Source organism: Grammomys surdaster, unplaced genomic scaffold (assembly GCF_004785775.1).
Source record: "Grammomys surdaster isolate TR1022 unplaced genomic scaffold, NIH_TR_1.0 279, whole genome shotgun sequence".
Lineage (NCBI taxonomy): Eukaryota > Metazoa > Chordata > Mammalia > Rodentia > Muridae > Grammomys > Grammomys surdaster.
Genome location: NW_021604720.1, coordinates 6545190 through 6562083, shown reverse-complemented (window position 1 = coordinate 6562083; position 16894 = coordinate 6545190). Strand labels below are relative to the sequence as shown.

The following is a 16894-nucleotide window of genomic DNA, read 5'->3' as shown; positions in this document are numbered from 1 at the left end:
GGGAGAGGGAGAGGGAGAGGGAGAGGGAGAGGGAGAGGGAGAGGGAGAGAGAGAGAGAGAGAGAGAGAGAGAAAGAGAACTTATGTCTATGTGTTCTTCACATTTCCCAGGTATGTTTATTAAATATGATGGATTCCATTTCTGTGTAATTTGCAAATAAAACTTGAAATTTTGCTGTGACTTTAAAGTCTTAATTCCAAGCGAGCCCCCACTCATCATTCTCCACTTTCCAATATGCTATCATTTTGATCATTTTGCAACAATTAATGACACTTTATGACAAATGGATCAACTTCCCCATAAACAGATGTAACTCCTTTATTACTGTGGGCATACTGTTATTATAGTGTCTTTAAAAAGGTTCTTAAATTGCAAGATCATTCTTCTCTGGATCTAACAGAGTAAAACATAACCTAGTCCTGTAGAAAGTAGGTCAGGAGTAAATAGATTGGGTACACAGATTACCAGTGGGCTAGAAATTAAGGATGATTTATCTAAGATTGCATTGTATTTTTACAAAGGCTCTGAAGTCCCCCTAGAGCCCAGAACAGTGAATGACAACCTTAATAAATTCTAACAAATGAATGTTTCTTATTGGCTGAGAGCCTAGGTATAGTAAAGGTGGTGATTCTTGTTAAAAATTAAGCAAGATTAGCAATTTCAGAATTTTATGTAAAGTCTCATACTAATATAAATTGATGGTTAACACTGGCTTTCACAGTTAACTATCCAGTTGAGGTCCTGGATTAGTGATTGTGGTTAACTTAAATGCTAAATTTTATTTCCAGATTAATTTGTTTCATGTCAAATACATCAGTGATGAAATGGTCAAGTGTTAGAGAAAGGAATTCTGGAAGACTTTGAGAAGTCTAACTAAAATCAAATGTGAGTTATATGAGTAGATGGCCTATCTTGAGTATCCATCAGATAGTTCAGACAATACGCAGTGAGAAATACTTAAATAGAAAGGGACAAGAATTCTCAAAGTTAATGTTCAAAATGAAAAGTGTATATTGTGAAAGAGAGATTAACTCTGAGATTGTATACATATTAGTTATGTGTGTCTATTTGTATTTATCAAATACAGAATCCTGTGCTTTCTGTGGTGATGTATATATAATATCATTTTCTGTAAATGTATCAATGGGGGAAAGGAAGAAACATTAAAACATCACATTATCCTCTTATGCAAAAAGGACTATGATATGAAAACAGAGGTTAATAGTAGGAGATATGAACGCTCCACAAACTGCATCCCCTCTGGCATGTTTTTGCATGAAAACTTTCTTATTTTCCGCTTATAATGAAGCACAAGGATAAGTTATACTCTGATGAACTTACTCAGATAAACACAATAGGTTTTCTTTTAAAATAAGCCTTTACTGAATATATCAACAAGGTACTGTATAGTGTAGAGTGAAGTTTGTAGTTAACAAAGTGTGCAACATGGTAGGTCTCCGAGGATGCATGACACAGAATCTTCCAACCCCTTGCAGTCCCTTGTCAGAGAAATACACTAAACACAAACCAGAATTAAATCAACATAAGGTTCAAACAGTAACAGATCATCGAAGTGACCGATTCAGTAAATATCATCCTAGGAGGGTATACAGTAGTGGTGCCTCATTTTAACATAACAGGTTACAAATCTCACATCCCACAGACACCTTTAAAAACACCCCCATGTTTGTGTATGCATGGATTTGCATGTTTTATATTAATTTTAAAATGCCTGTTGCAATGGTCTTGGTTTGTGCTCTTCTGGTGGATGTGCAGCTAGAAAACCAAATACTATAACAAAACAACCTGGTTTGCTGAAACAGTATTATATTGTGTACAAAACATTTTCCCCACAATCAGTGAAAAGCATCCCTGTTGCCAACAATTCCTTCCATCCCACTGATGAAACTGGAAAAGCGTATAGAGTCCTTCCTATTGTTTTTTACTTTAACTTTTCAAAAAAGCAAAGTTTGACAAGACTAAGAATTGAGAGTTGTTTTGTGGAGATATTATTTTGTGTTTTGTGTTGGGCACTCTTCCGTTTTGTTTTCTCATTCACTTGGAAAAAGCAAGTTGTGAGGTGATATGTTATCCTCAAGTTCTAAAGCAACATCTAATATCCTCTTCTGATAGGTCAGAGATAAATGCTATAAACAAAGACATCAATGGAAATTAACCACTTCACTGTTCAAAGCTGCAGGGGACAATGCAGCTGGAGTATGTTGATCCAGTGTGGCACCTGCCTCTGAGTAAGACAATGGCGCCTTGTGTTTGGAATAGATGCTCCCCTCACATGAAGAGCTAAGTTTTCTCAAGGGGAGAACGAAGTTCTGTCTGTGTGCCATGCCTAAGCCCATTATGACCTCCATTATTAAGAAAACAAAGGTGTAATATTAGCTATGCCATTAATACATTTTTATCAAAGAGCTGATATTACAGATTTTGTTTTTACTCTTGAGAGAAAATGTCTAATATCGTATCAACAAACATCTGGAAAATTACAGATAGCATTAATTCTCACAAGGGTGGATTTTTCCACTTATATAATAATTAAGCAGGGAACACTCGTCATATTTGTCTGTGATTGACCCATGTGTTGCACTACTTGTCCAATGCATATGGCAGTGTTTGAAACCCAGGACCTCTCCAGAGTCAAATGCATCTCTATAAGGAAGGAGGTATTGGTGACCACCTTCTGTTTAACTAACAATAACATTTGCATGACCATGCTTTGCTTTGCCTTTTGCAATGTCCTCTGTGCAAGTAAAGTTACTGTGGAGACAAGGAGTAGACAATATATGGGATCAACTCAACTTTGACTCTTGACTAATCACCTCCAAATAAATAATAATGAGGCTGAGAGAGGACCAAAATCAGAGGAGCTGTAACTGCACAATGCAGTCTCCTGATTAAAGATGACAGCCAAAATGTCATCCAGGAAGGATTACTGGCCATTTGTTTTTCAAATTTTCATATGCTAATATAGGTTCCATGAGATGATTTCTAATCTGATGTAGGCAAGTTTCTTAGGCACAATACTATGGTTCATGTAATTTCCATGTTGTTCATGAGATCAAAATAAAGATTCTCTTTTCAGAAATAACTTCTACCAGAGCAATTTTGAGAGCACCCTAATGGTTTCACATGACTGGCCATCCACTGTACCACTTCAGCTCCCAGTAGTGTTGTGGATGCAATCCAATATTGTGGGACTCTCTCCACTCTTGTTCCTCTTAAGACAAACAAAAGACATTTCCACAGTCCCTAATGTCACTGGGAGTTAAATATACAATACCAAGAGACAAGAATGATTTTCTTGTTATATAACAAAATAAAAATCCTCAAAATAATCAAAGTACCTTTATATTTCTCACCACACAGTTTTACCTACATAGTGAAAGGCAAGAGGACACTGAAGGGGAAACATCCAGCTAACACACAGAGCCCCATGTTCCTGTCCTGGTTTTAGATGATGTAACGCTACACTGATCACCATTCCAGATGGTATTATTCTTTACTGTGTGAACCTACTTTTACAGAAGCCAACAGCCCAAACCCTTGAGCTAATAGATTAAAGTGGAAACCCGAGAGTCATTTTAGAATTAATTAAATTAATTCATAACTATGTTCGGCTCTACTGACTGCACAGTTTCAATGCTTGTGCCTACAACATTATCGCTGTAGTTATATTTTCTTCCTATTCTGAGGGATGAGGGGGATTAAAACATATAACTTGGGGTCTATTATTAAAGAAAATAAAGCTCTCACTATAAAGAAAAGGTTGCATAGCATTGTATACCTAAATTTTACAAGAAGACACATCACAGTTTTATTTTGCTTAGAGAGAGAGAGAGAGAGAGAAAGCAAGAAGAGTATGGCATTGATTTCATGAGTCCCTAAAGTGGAAGATGATTGTAAAGCAGAGAGTGAAATGCCTAAAAGTGGGTTTGAAAAAAAAATTCCCAAGGGTGAATTTCCTTAGACAGTACATGTGATCTATAGCCCTTCTACACCTATATGATGGCAAGAATTAGGGTAAATTTTGCATGTTTCCCGAAAATGGACTTGCTTCAAAAATATCTAACATCAACCATGAATATACCTCTCTCCTACCGTGCCCTCCGCTTTTGGCTCTTGTCTGCCATGATTTGGGGAAACTTTCATTCTCCAACTTACTCATTTTGACTGGTAGTCTTTTACCATAGGGTTAATTATCATTCTGTAAGTACCAATTTAGAGAAGCATCTACAATCTAAAAGGGGCAAATAGAATTTCCGTGTGGAACAGGAACAAAGTTAATTCAAAATAAAAACATAGTATTGCTTTTAACAATACGCATTGTTTTGGCCAGCTTGGGTGCTTTTACAGAATCATTGGCAAGGAATGATAATATGGACATTAATATGCAAAAATACACCAGGAATATTTTGTGTAACCAAAATTTGTATCCATATTTTTCTTTGAAATACCCAGCAGGGAGAAGGGGCAAAGGTGGCATATACAACTTAATTACAAAAAAAAAAATGCAAGATGATTGGAAGACAAGAATTTGAAGGAGAATATAGGTATTAATTCAAGCTATTTCAACATGATACTAACAAAGTCCATTGACACAGTGTAAGAGAATCACCAATATTTTTTTCTAGAAGGCATTTGTACTTTTTAAATCAACACATTACCATAATAGATTCTGAACACTGCCCCTTTGTTGGTCTAAATATCGTGTTGATATAGCCTCAGTGAATATACCCAAATAATTTTCATTATCAAAAATAATTCCATTCAATATATTTCTTCCCATTATTTTTTTTTGTATTAGGCTCTTCTAAAAAATTATTCTAGAATATAACTCTGTTGGATAGGATTCAACCTGACATGTGATTTGAACAGTGACACTTTTGAGGGGAATTTTCTTGCTAGAACTGATCATACTGGTCCCTGAAGAGAACTAGAAGGAGACTCAGGTTTCCAATCTGTTATCACATAAGGCCAGGGAAGCCTGAAGAGTGATTTTTCAAGCTCACAGTCAGAAAGCCAACCTTGGGGCTTTAAGGACATTTCAAATCTCTCAGTTTCCTTGATTTGGTCAAGTAGGCCTAACTTATTTCATGGGAACTGGCTTCCTCATGATGTTATCTCTATTTCCTGCACTCAGTCAAACTGGAGTTACTACTTCGATTATTATATTATAGATTTTTTTTCACAAAGTTTATCTTCCAGGAGGTATAGAAAACATAGAAATAACTAGGCCATTCTTTCTTTACTCAAATTATCCCTCTTATTCTGATGAGGCCATCTGACATTATCCTTTCTTATGACTGTCAGCTCTAGAAAAGGAATTTCTTCTGACAGCCTCAACAGCGAAGTGGTTAATATGCATCTTAAGGATGATTCACTCATTCTTCTGCCTTGGCATTGGGTTCTCATTGTACAACCCCGTACAGTACTTCAGCAACATTTTTTTTTAATTTTAAAAAGCAAAGAGTTACAAAACTGTTTGTAATTAACTTGAAATAGAAAAGATAGCACTTTTTTTTAAATCCCATTATATAGTACACCGTATAAATTACAGAGTATTCAAATGCACAAATGCATCTGGGTAACATTTATCAAATGTAATTTTGCGTGTCTCTATGTGCACACATATGTGTGTTCTTGAGAGTTTGGTTTGTCCACCTTTCTAACGCTGGACCTCTAGGCTGTTACGTATGGCAATGCTCCAGGTCTGGCACACTGCTGTTGCAGTATCTCATGTTGTTGGGGATGTGGCAGTCTGTGTAATTAATGCCCCCATTTGGGGTATAAATGGGCTGCAGTCTGAAATCTCCTTTAAGGAGCTGATCATTATTTAAGGAGACAATCTGAAAACTTGTTTCTGTCATCTCCAAGATGGAGTTGTCTTTTTTGGTACCTGCTTCACAATAGTCATCTTTCCGTCGGCCCCGGTTGTATTTCCACTTCTGTGAGGTGTATCGTCCCTTTTTGTGCATGTGCCAGCAAAAGACGCTGAGCAAGACCACGAGCACAAAAATCACTGCACCCCCAATCAAGCCCGCGAGCAGAAAAGGGGAACCCATGCTGTGGGAAGTTGTCTGCTCATGGCTTGAAGCAGTGTTGCTGCCATTGTTCAAATAAGAGGCATGGGTGGTAGCCTCAGAACAGATGGTGTCTTCCATAGTGCGGTAGTTGAACGCATCCAGTGGCACTAAACAGATCCTATATGTGGATCTGGGCTCTAAATTGACCAAGCTCAGGTGTTGTTTCTCACCACTGACAATTCGTTCCTGAACGATGCCTCCTACGAGACTGTGGCCCATTTTCACCCATGTCAGTTTGTATGCCATCACAGTAAAGAGAGACAGCCAGCTGACTTGAATTGAAGTATCGTTAACAAAGTGGATGGAAAGTTGGATCCTTTCAGAAATAGGTGGGGTCACTCTTTCTCTGCCATCCCAGTCAGGGATGGTTGGAAGTTTCGATGGGGTAGGAGCTGGAGGCACAGAACCTCTGCTGGGGCTTGGAACAGAGAGAGTAGGAGACTGAGTTGTTGGAGAAACTGTACTTGGAGCTGGGGTAAAGACAGGTAGGCCAGGAGTCGTGGTGGGACAAGACAAAAGATTCATATTCAACTCCCTGACAGCCATCCCTCGGACTTGCTCAGGACCTTGGCACATGAAACCACGCACATTGAGAGAAGAAGGGATATATTTGAGCCATTCTGTGACCCATTTAATGCTGCAGTCACAAAACCAAGGGTTATTCCGAGCAGTGAGTTGTTTCAGGTTGGAGAGATGATCAAAGACTCCTTGAGTTAACATTCGTAGCTGGTTGTTGGATATATCTAGCCTTTCCAGCTTACGGAGGTTTGCGAAGGCTGTCAATGGGATGTGGTTTATCTGGTTATCCTGCAAGTAGAGCCTGATCAGATGCGTACCTGGGAGGTCAGGCGGTGGGTGGGAGAGTGAGTTCCGGACTATGGAAAATTCTTTGAGCTTGGTGAGATGGCTGAAGGTACCCTCAGCAATGCCCTTGTTGGTCAGGAGATTCCCATCCACGATCAGCCGCTCCAAGCTTGTGAGGTTCTGAAATGCCATGTCTGATATGACTGCAATTCGGTTTTCATCCACCCTCAGCTCTTGCAAGTCTACAGGAAGCCCAACAGGCACGCTACTCAGGTGATTCTTTGATAAAAACAAAAGTTTGAGGCTAATTGCCTCCCGGAATGCTCCGTCTTCCACTCCCACTGTAGATATGGAGTTATCATCTAGGTGTAGTTCTTCCAGCTTGAGGAGCTGAGCAAGAGCAGCCCGTGAGATGGTTTGAATGTTATTTTCCTGCAGATGGAGAACTCTGACATTCTTAGGAAGGTTCATGGGGAATTCATCCAGTTGGTTGCCATAAAGGTAGACCGTGTGCACTGACTGTACATTGTGCAGCTCTGCAGGAAATCCAGCATTATTAATTTGGTTGTTGTGGAGGTAGAGTACGGTTACGCCCTCCGGGATTCCAAGAGGCACTGAGGTCAAGCTTCTCTCATTACAGTAGACAAAGTTCCTGTCACATCGGCATACACTAGGGCAGGCCAGGAGTTTTGATGCTTGTAAGTAGAGTCCCAAAGAAACGATGAGCCAAAATTTTAGGAAAAAAGCCCCATGGCTGGGCCACTTTGTCGTCTGTAGGCCCATTTCTGAAGGAAAGAAATAAAATGCAATGTGATGGGGGAAAAATAAAAAACAAAAGTACAACAAATAATAACAAAAATGAGAAAACAAAATCAAAATGATCCGACCAGGTTCTGTCAAAGTCTAGAACTTCTGTTAGAGGAAATGATCCAAGGGAAGATGATAAGACAATCTTTCGGATGCTTTTAGTCTGATCTGCCTAACTTGCCCTCATGCAGTGGTCCTCCATGTGCAAAACAACTCAACAGGAAGAATTCTTGACACAAGCAAAGTGTGATGCCAAGTACTGTCAAGAGAAGTCCAGCCAGGCAGGCAAATCTTCCTTCTTCTATAGTAAGTCAGGCCACTATAGATCAGCCCAGGAATTTCTTGATTAAGCAAAATCTGTAATCTGTGGTAGAAAAGAAAACATAAGAGTCAGTAAGTGTAGTAATGGAAAAAGTGTGTGCTACATCTAAGTCCAGGAGCTAAACTCTGACTGGGACTAACTATGGGGAGCCAGGTTGGCATGAGATAGCACTTTAAGTGACAGTGGTTTAGTGTGAAAGATATTTAAGAAATAAATGACTATTGTAAAAAAAAAATCTTCGAAAGGAGACGGGACTATCATAGTTTATTGACAAACATCCTAGGGAAATTTTATACCTCAATCAGTGTTTTCAGATATCTACCTGCATATACTGACAGAAAAATGCAAGTGACACACTGTTGATATATGGTGTCTGTCAATGAAGAAGTGCTGAAAGCTCTATTGTTTTAGATCGCAATCTGGAAATGACGGGAAGCCCTATAGAATTATCTATTGTACATATGTGAAATGGGTAGTAAGCCATTTGAAAATGCACTCTTCTTAAATTCTCCCAAATACACTGCATTCCTGAATATAGTTATCATGTAATATTTTAGATATGGTAAGAGAACAGAAAATCTGTTAGTTACCGTCTTCTGCAAAACATATTTTTAAATTCTGATACAAAATAGTGTTTGTGCTTAATGAGGAATTCCAGATGATGCAAAATTAAATTCAGGCGGAAGGTAAGAAGAGAATAAGGGCACCCTGAGAAAAATACTTGCTTCCATTTTTTCCTATGAACACACACACAGACACACAGACACACAGACACACACACACACACACACACACACACACACACACACACAGAAGCATATCCCCCAAAGTGGAATAATTATCCTCCTTTGTGATAGTTAACATCATGACTACAGACAACCAATATCACTAAAAATATCACACATATTTTTCCTCTGATACCAGGAAGAAACATAACTCAATAAGGAAGGTGACAAAATCTCTTTTTTACCTGCAATACCCCATTTTCCCCCTGCAGAATAGCTTAAACTTGTTGACCAGGAGACTGACCAAACAGCAGTACCAGGCAAATTTCAACTTAGTCCCTCCTTTGGGCATGCTAAGTATAAAAGAAATAGGCCTTTGTGTTTTTCCTATGTACTGCCAAACTCAAAACTAAAAATGAATTCTGCTTCGATGTGACCACCTTCCAGTGGGAGAGCAGTTTCTTGCCTTTACAAAAGGACTTCTACCAAGTTTTGGAAGGAGAGAAGCTGCAATTAAGGCAGTCAATGTAACTCCAAGATAGGATTCATGCCTTCTTTGCTGCACAATGTGTTCCATCTGTTTTTAGATAGAGAAGGAAAGAACTTAATTGAAAGGTGCCAGATTTGATTTCCCTGCAAAGTAAGCTAACATGACAGGACATGGCTGGCTGCAAGGTCCTCAATTCTCACCAACAGAGAGATTGGAACAACTTGTATCCACAGCAAAGAGGCTCTGCTTGAAAGTGCTTCCTTAGCTATCTTTAGACTTAAAATTTTCAATTCGAAAATAAAAAGGAGCACTGTCAATGTTATGTAAGTGTTAAAGATAGTATACACTTATTCTGTAATTTAATGGCAAAAACAAAATGAAAACAAAAAAGTAAACAAATAAAAGCCACCAAAAATATCTTGAAACACAAACTTATTAGAGCTTTATAATATATAATTAATTATTAGAACCTAGAACTTTTTGGAATCTTTGAAGCAAGAAAGATCTTCTCAGAAGTGGTATGACCCCTATTCCAAACAAAACCAATCTTAATTAAATAGCAAGTAGTTGAGGAGGTTGTACAGATGGTTAGAATTGTAAGGTCCTCAAACCACATGCACAAGAACTTGAGTCTGGATCACCAGAACCTACATAAAAAGCAGGTGCATCATTAAACATCTATACTCCCAACACTGCTGCAGTAGACACTTGTGGAACTCTGGAGCTTGCTGGCCAGTCACTGGCAATGAATGAGTGAACAATGAATGAGAGACCACTTGTCTGAAAAGAACAAGAAGAATGTTTCAGAAAGATTCAAGATGTCAACTTTTGGCTTTACACACACACACACACACACACACACACTCACACACAAAATATATGTACACACAGACAAACACAAATGTACACATAAACAAGTAAATACATACACATAAAAATTATAACTATTCACAAGCATGTTTTATCACTGAACCTGAGGCCTTCCTTTGAGAAGAAATCTCTCTATAAGCTTACACACACACACACACACACACACACACACACACACACACACACACGTACACACACGTACACATACACATGCATATATATCCTTGGTGCCATACTTAGCTTATCTTGCAAACAGTCTTAGTATTTCCTTATCACCTTTTTACTCTAGTGTAGTGGTTTTCTCAGCAGCATGAACCTGACATGTGTTGTTGGTAGAAAACAAAAGAATCACAGGAAACAAAATGTTCAAGTGAGCAAAAGCTTTGGGTATGTGCATTGAAGTTGGGCAACCAGTCCCCTAAGCACAAAGATGCTTTGATTATTTTAATGAATAAAATTTTTAAAAAATTTAAAAGCGTACCATATATCTCTTCTGAGAAGAAAGGCAGATAACATAGTAATCACTCTGACTCCAGAAAATAACCTCAAGTGGAATTTTACATGTAACGTGTACCTTCTAGGCATGAAAGTCCAGTGGATACATTGCCATTCTGTTTTCAATACAATATTTTTTTTACTTCAGTGACTAGCACAATAGTCCAGTAGGAATTTACAGGCTTTGTAATTTACATTATTTGTTATATAACTTTAGAAAACCTTAACATCTGAGTTATTGTTTGTATAGGCATGGATGATGTGTGTGATATATATTTAGGTTTGGATGCATGTTGTAAACATCTATGCAGATTTAGTTGACAAGCACATATTCATGTAAAGGTCCAAATTCAAGTTCACTTGCATCTAGAGCTTGATATTTGCTTCCTTGCCAGCTTGCTTTGAAGATCTCTTGGCAGTGCGTCTTGTGCAGTGGTATTATATGTGGGCTGCCACAGTTAGATGGGTGTTCTGGATTCAAAATCAAGTTGTCCCAATTAAGTGACAAATCCATTACCTACTGAGCCGTCTTTCCAACCCAAATGTAAGTTTCCTTCTCTTATCCAATCAATATTGGTCAAATAGAATGAGAGCCCAGCTGTCTGAGGGTGTGGTAAAACTTTGATTGGACTTGATAACAAGAGTTAATGATATAGTTTGAGGTCATATAAGACTTGAGATTGCTATCCTACTGTATATTCAGCCAATTTGCTTAACCTGTCTTAAAAAACAACAACTATAACAACCAACCTTGCTGGTCTTGAATTTTCCATGTGGTCAGCTTTTACAGCCTAAGCAAATGCATAGTTTTAATCTGAAGTCACACACTCTTGCAAGCTCCCAATGGAGAACAATGCACATTTATCTTTTGCTGAAAGCAACAAATTCAGATGTTGAAAGCTATCTTCTAAAATGAATATCTTCCATAAATGTTGAATACAACATTTATGGATATTGGTTGATAAACAATGACATTTATAGTACTGTTGCCCGGGTTAGTGGAGATCATTTAATGCCAATGACTTAATCTTTTGTAAAACTCTGTTAAAGATATTTATTAATGTATTTCATTCTTTCCACATGCGATGCTTTCTGTTCTGCTCAATAAAGACAAAGCAAAGCCCTTTGTTTGGAACAGACACACATAGACACAAGGTCATACAACAGACACACACACACAGAGACAGATACAGACAGACACAGGAAACAGATGCACAAGACAGCCTTCAGGCAGGCACAGATTCTGATTCATACAACAGATGGACAGATAGACAGACAGAAGACACAGGCAGGGAATGTGAGGTAAAAAAAAAAAAACATTCAAATATGGATTCATTCTTGGCTAAATAACTCCAAGAGGAATTGCTTTTATTTACTTCCTTAATGTAACCTGTATGCGTTTTTGGTTACTCGAAGTTAATTACTAATGTGCTTAATTCATATAAAAGGGAATGTGCGATTTTTGACCAAGTGGAGTTTCAAGTTTAGTGAGGGGAAGGAATGTATAAGCAGGGAATTAGCAAACTGTGTCAAGAGCTGTGAGGTTATAATACCCACAGATTTGGCACTGTGCATTGGTCTCTAACCTAATCCATGGCATATCTGGAAAACAAACAACAAAAACTGAACAACCAACAACACTTGGGAGGTAGGACTAGATTTGAAGGGCAGAAAGCTCAGGGCAAGAGACCATCTAAAAAGTCTGTGCTATGAGTGCAGACTGCCTGCGACTTGAGCCAAGGCGTAAAACCCAGCTTAACCCAGAGAGTGACTGAAGTTTCTACAGCAGAACACTTTCTCCAACTCTTTATTGTCCTTGTAGAAAGTAGTAAACATTTCAAAATTCATTCTACAGTCCATTTACAAGTGTTTTAAAGTCAGTGGTAAAAATGCTTTATAGAATGAACTCAAAATATAGAGAGCAAGCTTTTTTTTTTCCTTACTCATATGAATACTATTTGGAATATGACTCTCCCCCATCCCAGGAAACCACATTACAAATAATGGCTATATAGATCTTTAACGGTACAAACAGAATGTTGCATGGACAGTCAATAGCAGCACAGCATCAAATGGCAGAACGTACAAGGGCTGATTGGAGGCAAGGAAAGCATGGTCCAGTCATTCTCTTAAAGAAGACAGTGACAACAGCAGATATTCTAGGCTACTGTAAGTTAATTTAACTGTTTTCACAGAAACTGAGATTCAAAGCATATAAATCACGCAAAAAGCTTTCTGCACATTTCTGCCAGAATGCCGCCTAAGAAGAGAGCTTTTTTTTTTTTAATTAATTCCAGAAGGCTGGATTCCAGGAGCACTTAATAAACTCAGACTACAAAAATCATAGAACAGAAAATAAGAATCGTCAATAAGCACTGCCAATTGTATCACATAATGATACCAGGACAAACTTAATAAAACCTTAATGGTTCCAGAGCCAGTTATACTGGCTTGATTGTGATAGGACAGCACTGGGTCTAATGCGGTACAAATCAGAAAGTAGGTCGGGGGATGTAGATCAGTTGGTAAGTACTTGCCTAGCATGTACAATGGTCTAAGTTCAATACCCATCCCCATATTAACTGGTGGGCTGATGCACACCTATAATTCTAGCAACCAAATCAGAAGTTCAAGGTCCCCCTTGGATGCAGGCCAACCTAGCTTACATGAAACACTTGCCAGGGGCAGAAGATGCTGATCTGAATAGGGACTGTCTTAGAAAAGCTTTCCAGTTTCATGTTCCAGTCAGGTAATTTTTGGAATGAAGCAATTTGAACTTAAAGTCAGACCCTTTCAGGCATAGCATCCAGACATAGAGACAGACAGACATACAGACAGCCTATAAATGATTTCCTTGCAATCTGGGATCACTAAAGCCATTTAGGGATCATACACACAGCTCTTCATTCTTAAGCATAGGAAATAGGTACTGTGATGTAACAATACAGATGTCCCTGTGGCACTGACCAAAAATGTATGAGTAGGAAGGGAATTTGAAAGGATAGAAGAACACTCTCTCCCTCATCTTGAAATCACCTTTTGCTCTCTTGAAATATATCCTCAGGTGAATATTCTTCTTTTCGGGAGCAGAAAAGGAAAATGAAAAAATTCCAGAGAGGAGAGAACAGTGACAGGGAAAAGGATACAGTTTAAGCACAGGATAAGAACAGTTTCTGGTAAATGTAAAAATAAAACCTACTCTAGTCAAGAACAGATTCTGGGGGTGGGGGATGGGTGGCTTAAAAGGTTTTTCTTCTGTGGTTTCCAATTAGTTCGAGTGGTAAAAATAAACTTAGAACAAACAGCCACCATGACAGAATCAAATACATAAAATCTGAATACTCATTCACTACTGACACCTGCCTGTCTCCTTTCACTGGGAGTTTCAACCGATCATCTTGTAATACCTGTAATATTGGGGGCTGCCAGGCATTGACCACTTTGCACATTAACTATCCAAGTTAATAGGAGCCAGATGTTAGAATGGCCAACTGTCTTTAACAGATGCTCATGAAACAACTTCTGATGACCACTGTCAGAGCTGTTGATTAGTAGTGATGTAAAGCAAATTGCAGAAGGAGAAATTGAAGAAAGAAAGAACAAACAGACTATGAAAGGGCATGGTGCATTGAGAATGACCCCTCCTATAGCTTATACCTATAAATGTTTTAGTCCATTTTAAGGTATCTAGATATGCACACTGTATAGATTTTCCACAGTTCACTAACTGATATTTAACGACTTTAGAATGGATTTATCCAGATATTCTCTTCAAGAACTGCTTTCATGGCATGTACACATCATGCCTTTCTCTCTTCTGCAACAGTAATGATGGAGCTGGTTGGGCAATTTGAAAGATCAGTGGGTTTGGAGTCAATCTCAAAATGGTTTTGATCTCAGGTCCTCCGCTCACTAGGAGCAGGGTGATGATCCCAGATTTCACTTTGGATAGGCCTCTGTTTATCATGTAGAGGTAACAATCAGCTGTGTTTACAGAACACTGTGGAAGATTAGATATGGAAAGGACAACGTGGGGACAGCAGCATTTAAGTAAAACGTATGCTTTAAGGGAGAAGGAGAAGGACAATGTACCGAGCAAGGGGTAAGCTATGAGGACATAGGAACTCAGCCAGCATTTCCATTTTCTCCATGTGTTAACTTGAACAGTTGCTTTCACCTCTGTAACCCAAATGATCTAAGTAAATCTGCAGGAAAGAGTACCGCCATCTCTTATCATCAACACACAGAAAACGAGGTTCACCATATTGATATTTCCAACTATTAGTTTAGACAACAATACTTCCCACACCACAGAGCATCTGCTTCTCATTTGACAAGGGTGCTTCTCTAAAATCCAGATGATCTCACTTTCCTTCTTCCATTCACTCATTACAGATGTTCCCTTTGGTATTATACAGATACCTATTCCCAGCCACCAACGATGCAGAAGTATGGACATATGTAATGGCTGATCAGTGAATAGGAGACTTGGACAGAGTATGAGTACAGCCATGAGCTACAAGGCCTTGTTTCTCCATGTAGGGTCCTTGAAGCCTGATCAGATTTTATCTTGTCTATTGCCCCAGAATCTACATACACCTGTATGTGGCAAGCATCTAAGAACTGCTTATAAAAAAAATGAACAAATCAAACAATGACCTTCAGATATTGCTCCATTTGAAGAGGTAATCTGCAAACATTTGCAACATCTTCAACCTGACGTTCCATAAGAAATCAAAAAGATAATATTTCAAACTGGCTTCTAAGAGTTTTAAGCTACCCTAACTTATGCAGAAAGACTGAGCGATAAAGATGGTTAAATAGTACCTGAATACTGAGAAAATGGATGACCCGAGAAAAAGGTATAGATCATGAATCCAGACAAGAACTTCAAGTTGCTGCACCACTGAGCTTGGTTTACAAAATAACACCAAATTATTTGGCCTTATTAACCTAGAAATAGGGTCAGAATAAAGCATTATTGAAAACTAGGTTTCAAAAGAGGCATAGCCTTACCTAATGCTTCAGTTCTATGAGGGCTGCGCACTGAAAATCAGGAAACTCTTTTGTGGGGTACTATAAAATATATGTATTTCTGCTCGCACAATGCCATTAGCTTTTACCTATTTAGAGAACTTCATTGAATTTCTAAATATTTACAGAAATTCTAAGTATTTACAGAAGCTCATTGTTCAAGTGAGCTTTAGTTGTATAGCATTTTGTCATTCTACATAGTCAGTATCAATAAAAAAAAATAGGCCAATATCTTTGAGAGCTATAAAAAAGCCAATGAGGGGGAAAAAAAGAAAAACTGAATCCAAAAATATAAACATGGCCTACTTCTTCATGAAAATATTTCTCCACACATAATATACATATCAGAACAGAAAATCTTATGCCTCCTTCAGAAGGAGAATGCAAATTTCAGTGGGCAATAAGGATTATGTACATGAAATAAAATTACATAGTATGTATTTCCAGGTGAGTTATCTGGATTTGCACCTAAAAAATGAAAAATTCATCACCTAAGTTCATTTTTGTACTAGTCATGGTCCTGAATGTAAATGGCGTAAGAGTTCTTACTGAATAAGTAGTTTTCTCAATGAGCATTTGCATCCGCAGACGCCTGTCATGTCCAAGTGTCAAGGCTACATTCTGGCAACTATTTATGGATTTTGGAAATGTGTAAGGGAAGAAACAGAAGAAAGATTATTTTTCATATCCTTGACCCTCTTTCATTCTCTCAAGCATGTCCTATTCCCAGAACAAGAGAAGATATAGGTTAAGCTCATTCATCCCTAATGCTTAAAATAAAACTCCCAAGAAGAGTAATCAGCATCATACCTAGAGTGGCTATGCAAGGCACAGAAGAAATTACTCAAAGAAAAATATATTTTAAAACACATAACAAAGCCTCCATACATATAGAAAGCAGGTAGAAGGAGAAGGGAAAAAGAGAGATATTGTTATTTGTTTGAGAAGTCACATAAATATTTTAACACAAAAAAAAACCTTGTCTAGGTTATACACTACCGGAACGCTGCTCTTGTATTTTATTCCAAATGAAAAAGATAATTCTCCCTTCACTCATATGTACATACTGCCAACAGGCCTCAGCTATTTACTTCTAGAGGAGAGGAAAGGAGAGGAGGAGAGGAGACGAGGAAGAAGAAAAAAGAAGAGAGGAGACCATATACATCCATGTCCACAAATGAAGAAACCATATCTTTACTTTTCTGCTTAGAACTCAGGCCACAATTTGGTTTGGTAGATATTAACCAGG

At 38.2% G+C, this 16894-nt stretch overlaps 1 protein-coding gene across 1 annotated transcript in view; it reads right to left on the bottom strand.

Moving 5' to 3' along the window:
- Positions 1–1359: 1359 nt before the first annotated feature.
- Positions 1360–16894, bottom strand: part of Flrt2 (fibronectin leucine rich transmembrane protein 2) — a 92768-nt gene continuing 77233 nt past the window's right edge. The window contains exon 2 of the mRNA XM_028777329.1: positions 1360–8073. Within this exon, the coding sequence (XP_028633162.1) occupies positions 5703–7685 (1983 nt within the window). The 5' untranslated portion in view covers positions 7686–8073 and the 3' untranslated portion in view covers positions 1360–5702. The remainder of the gene's footprint in view (positions 8074–16894) is intronic.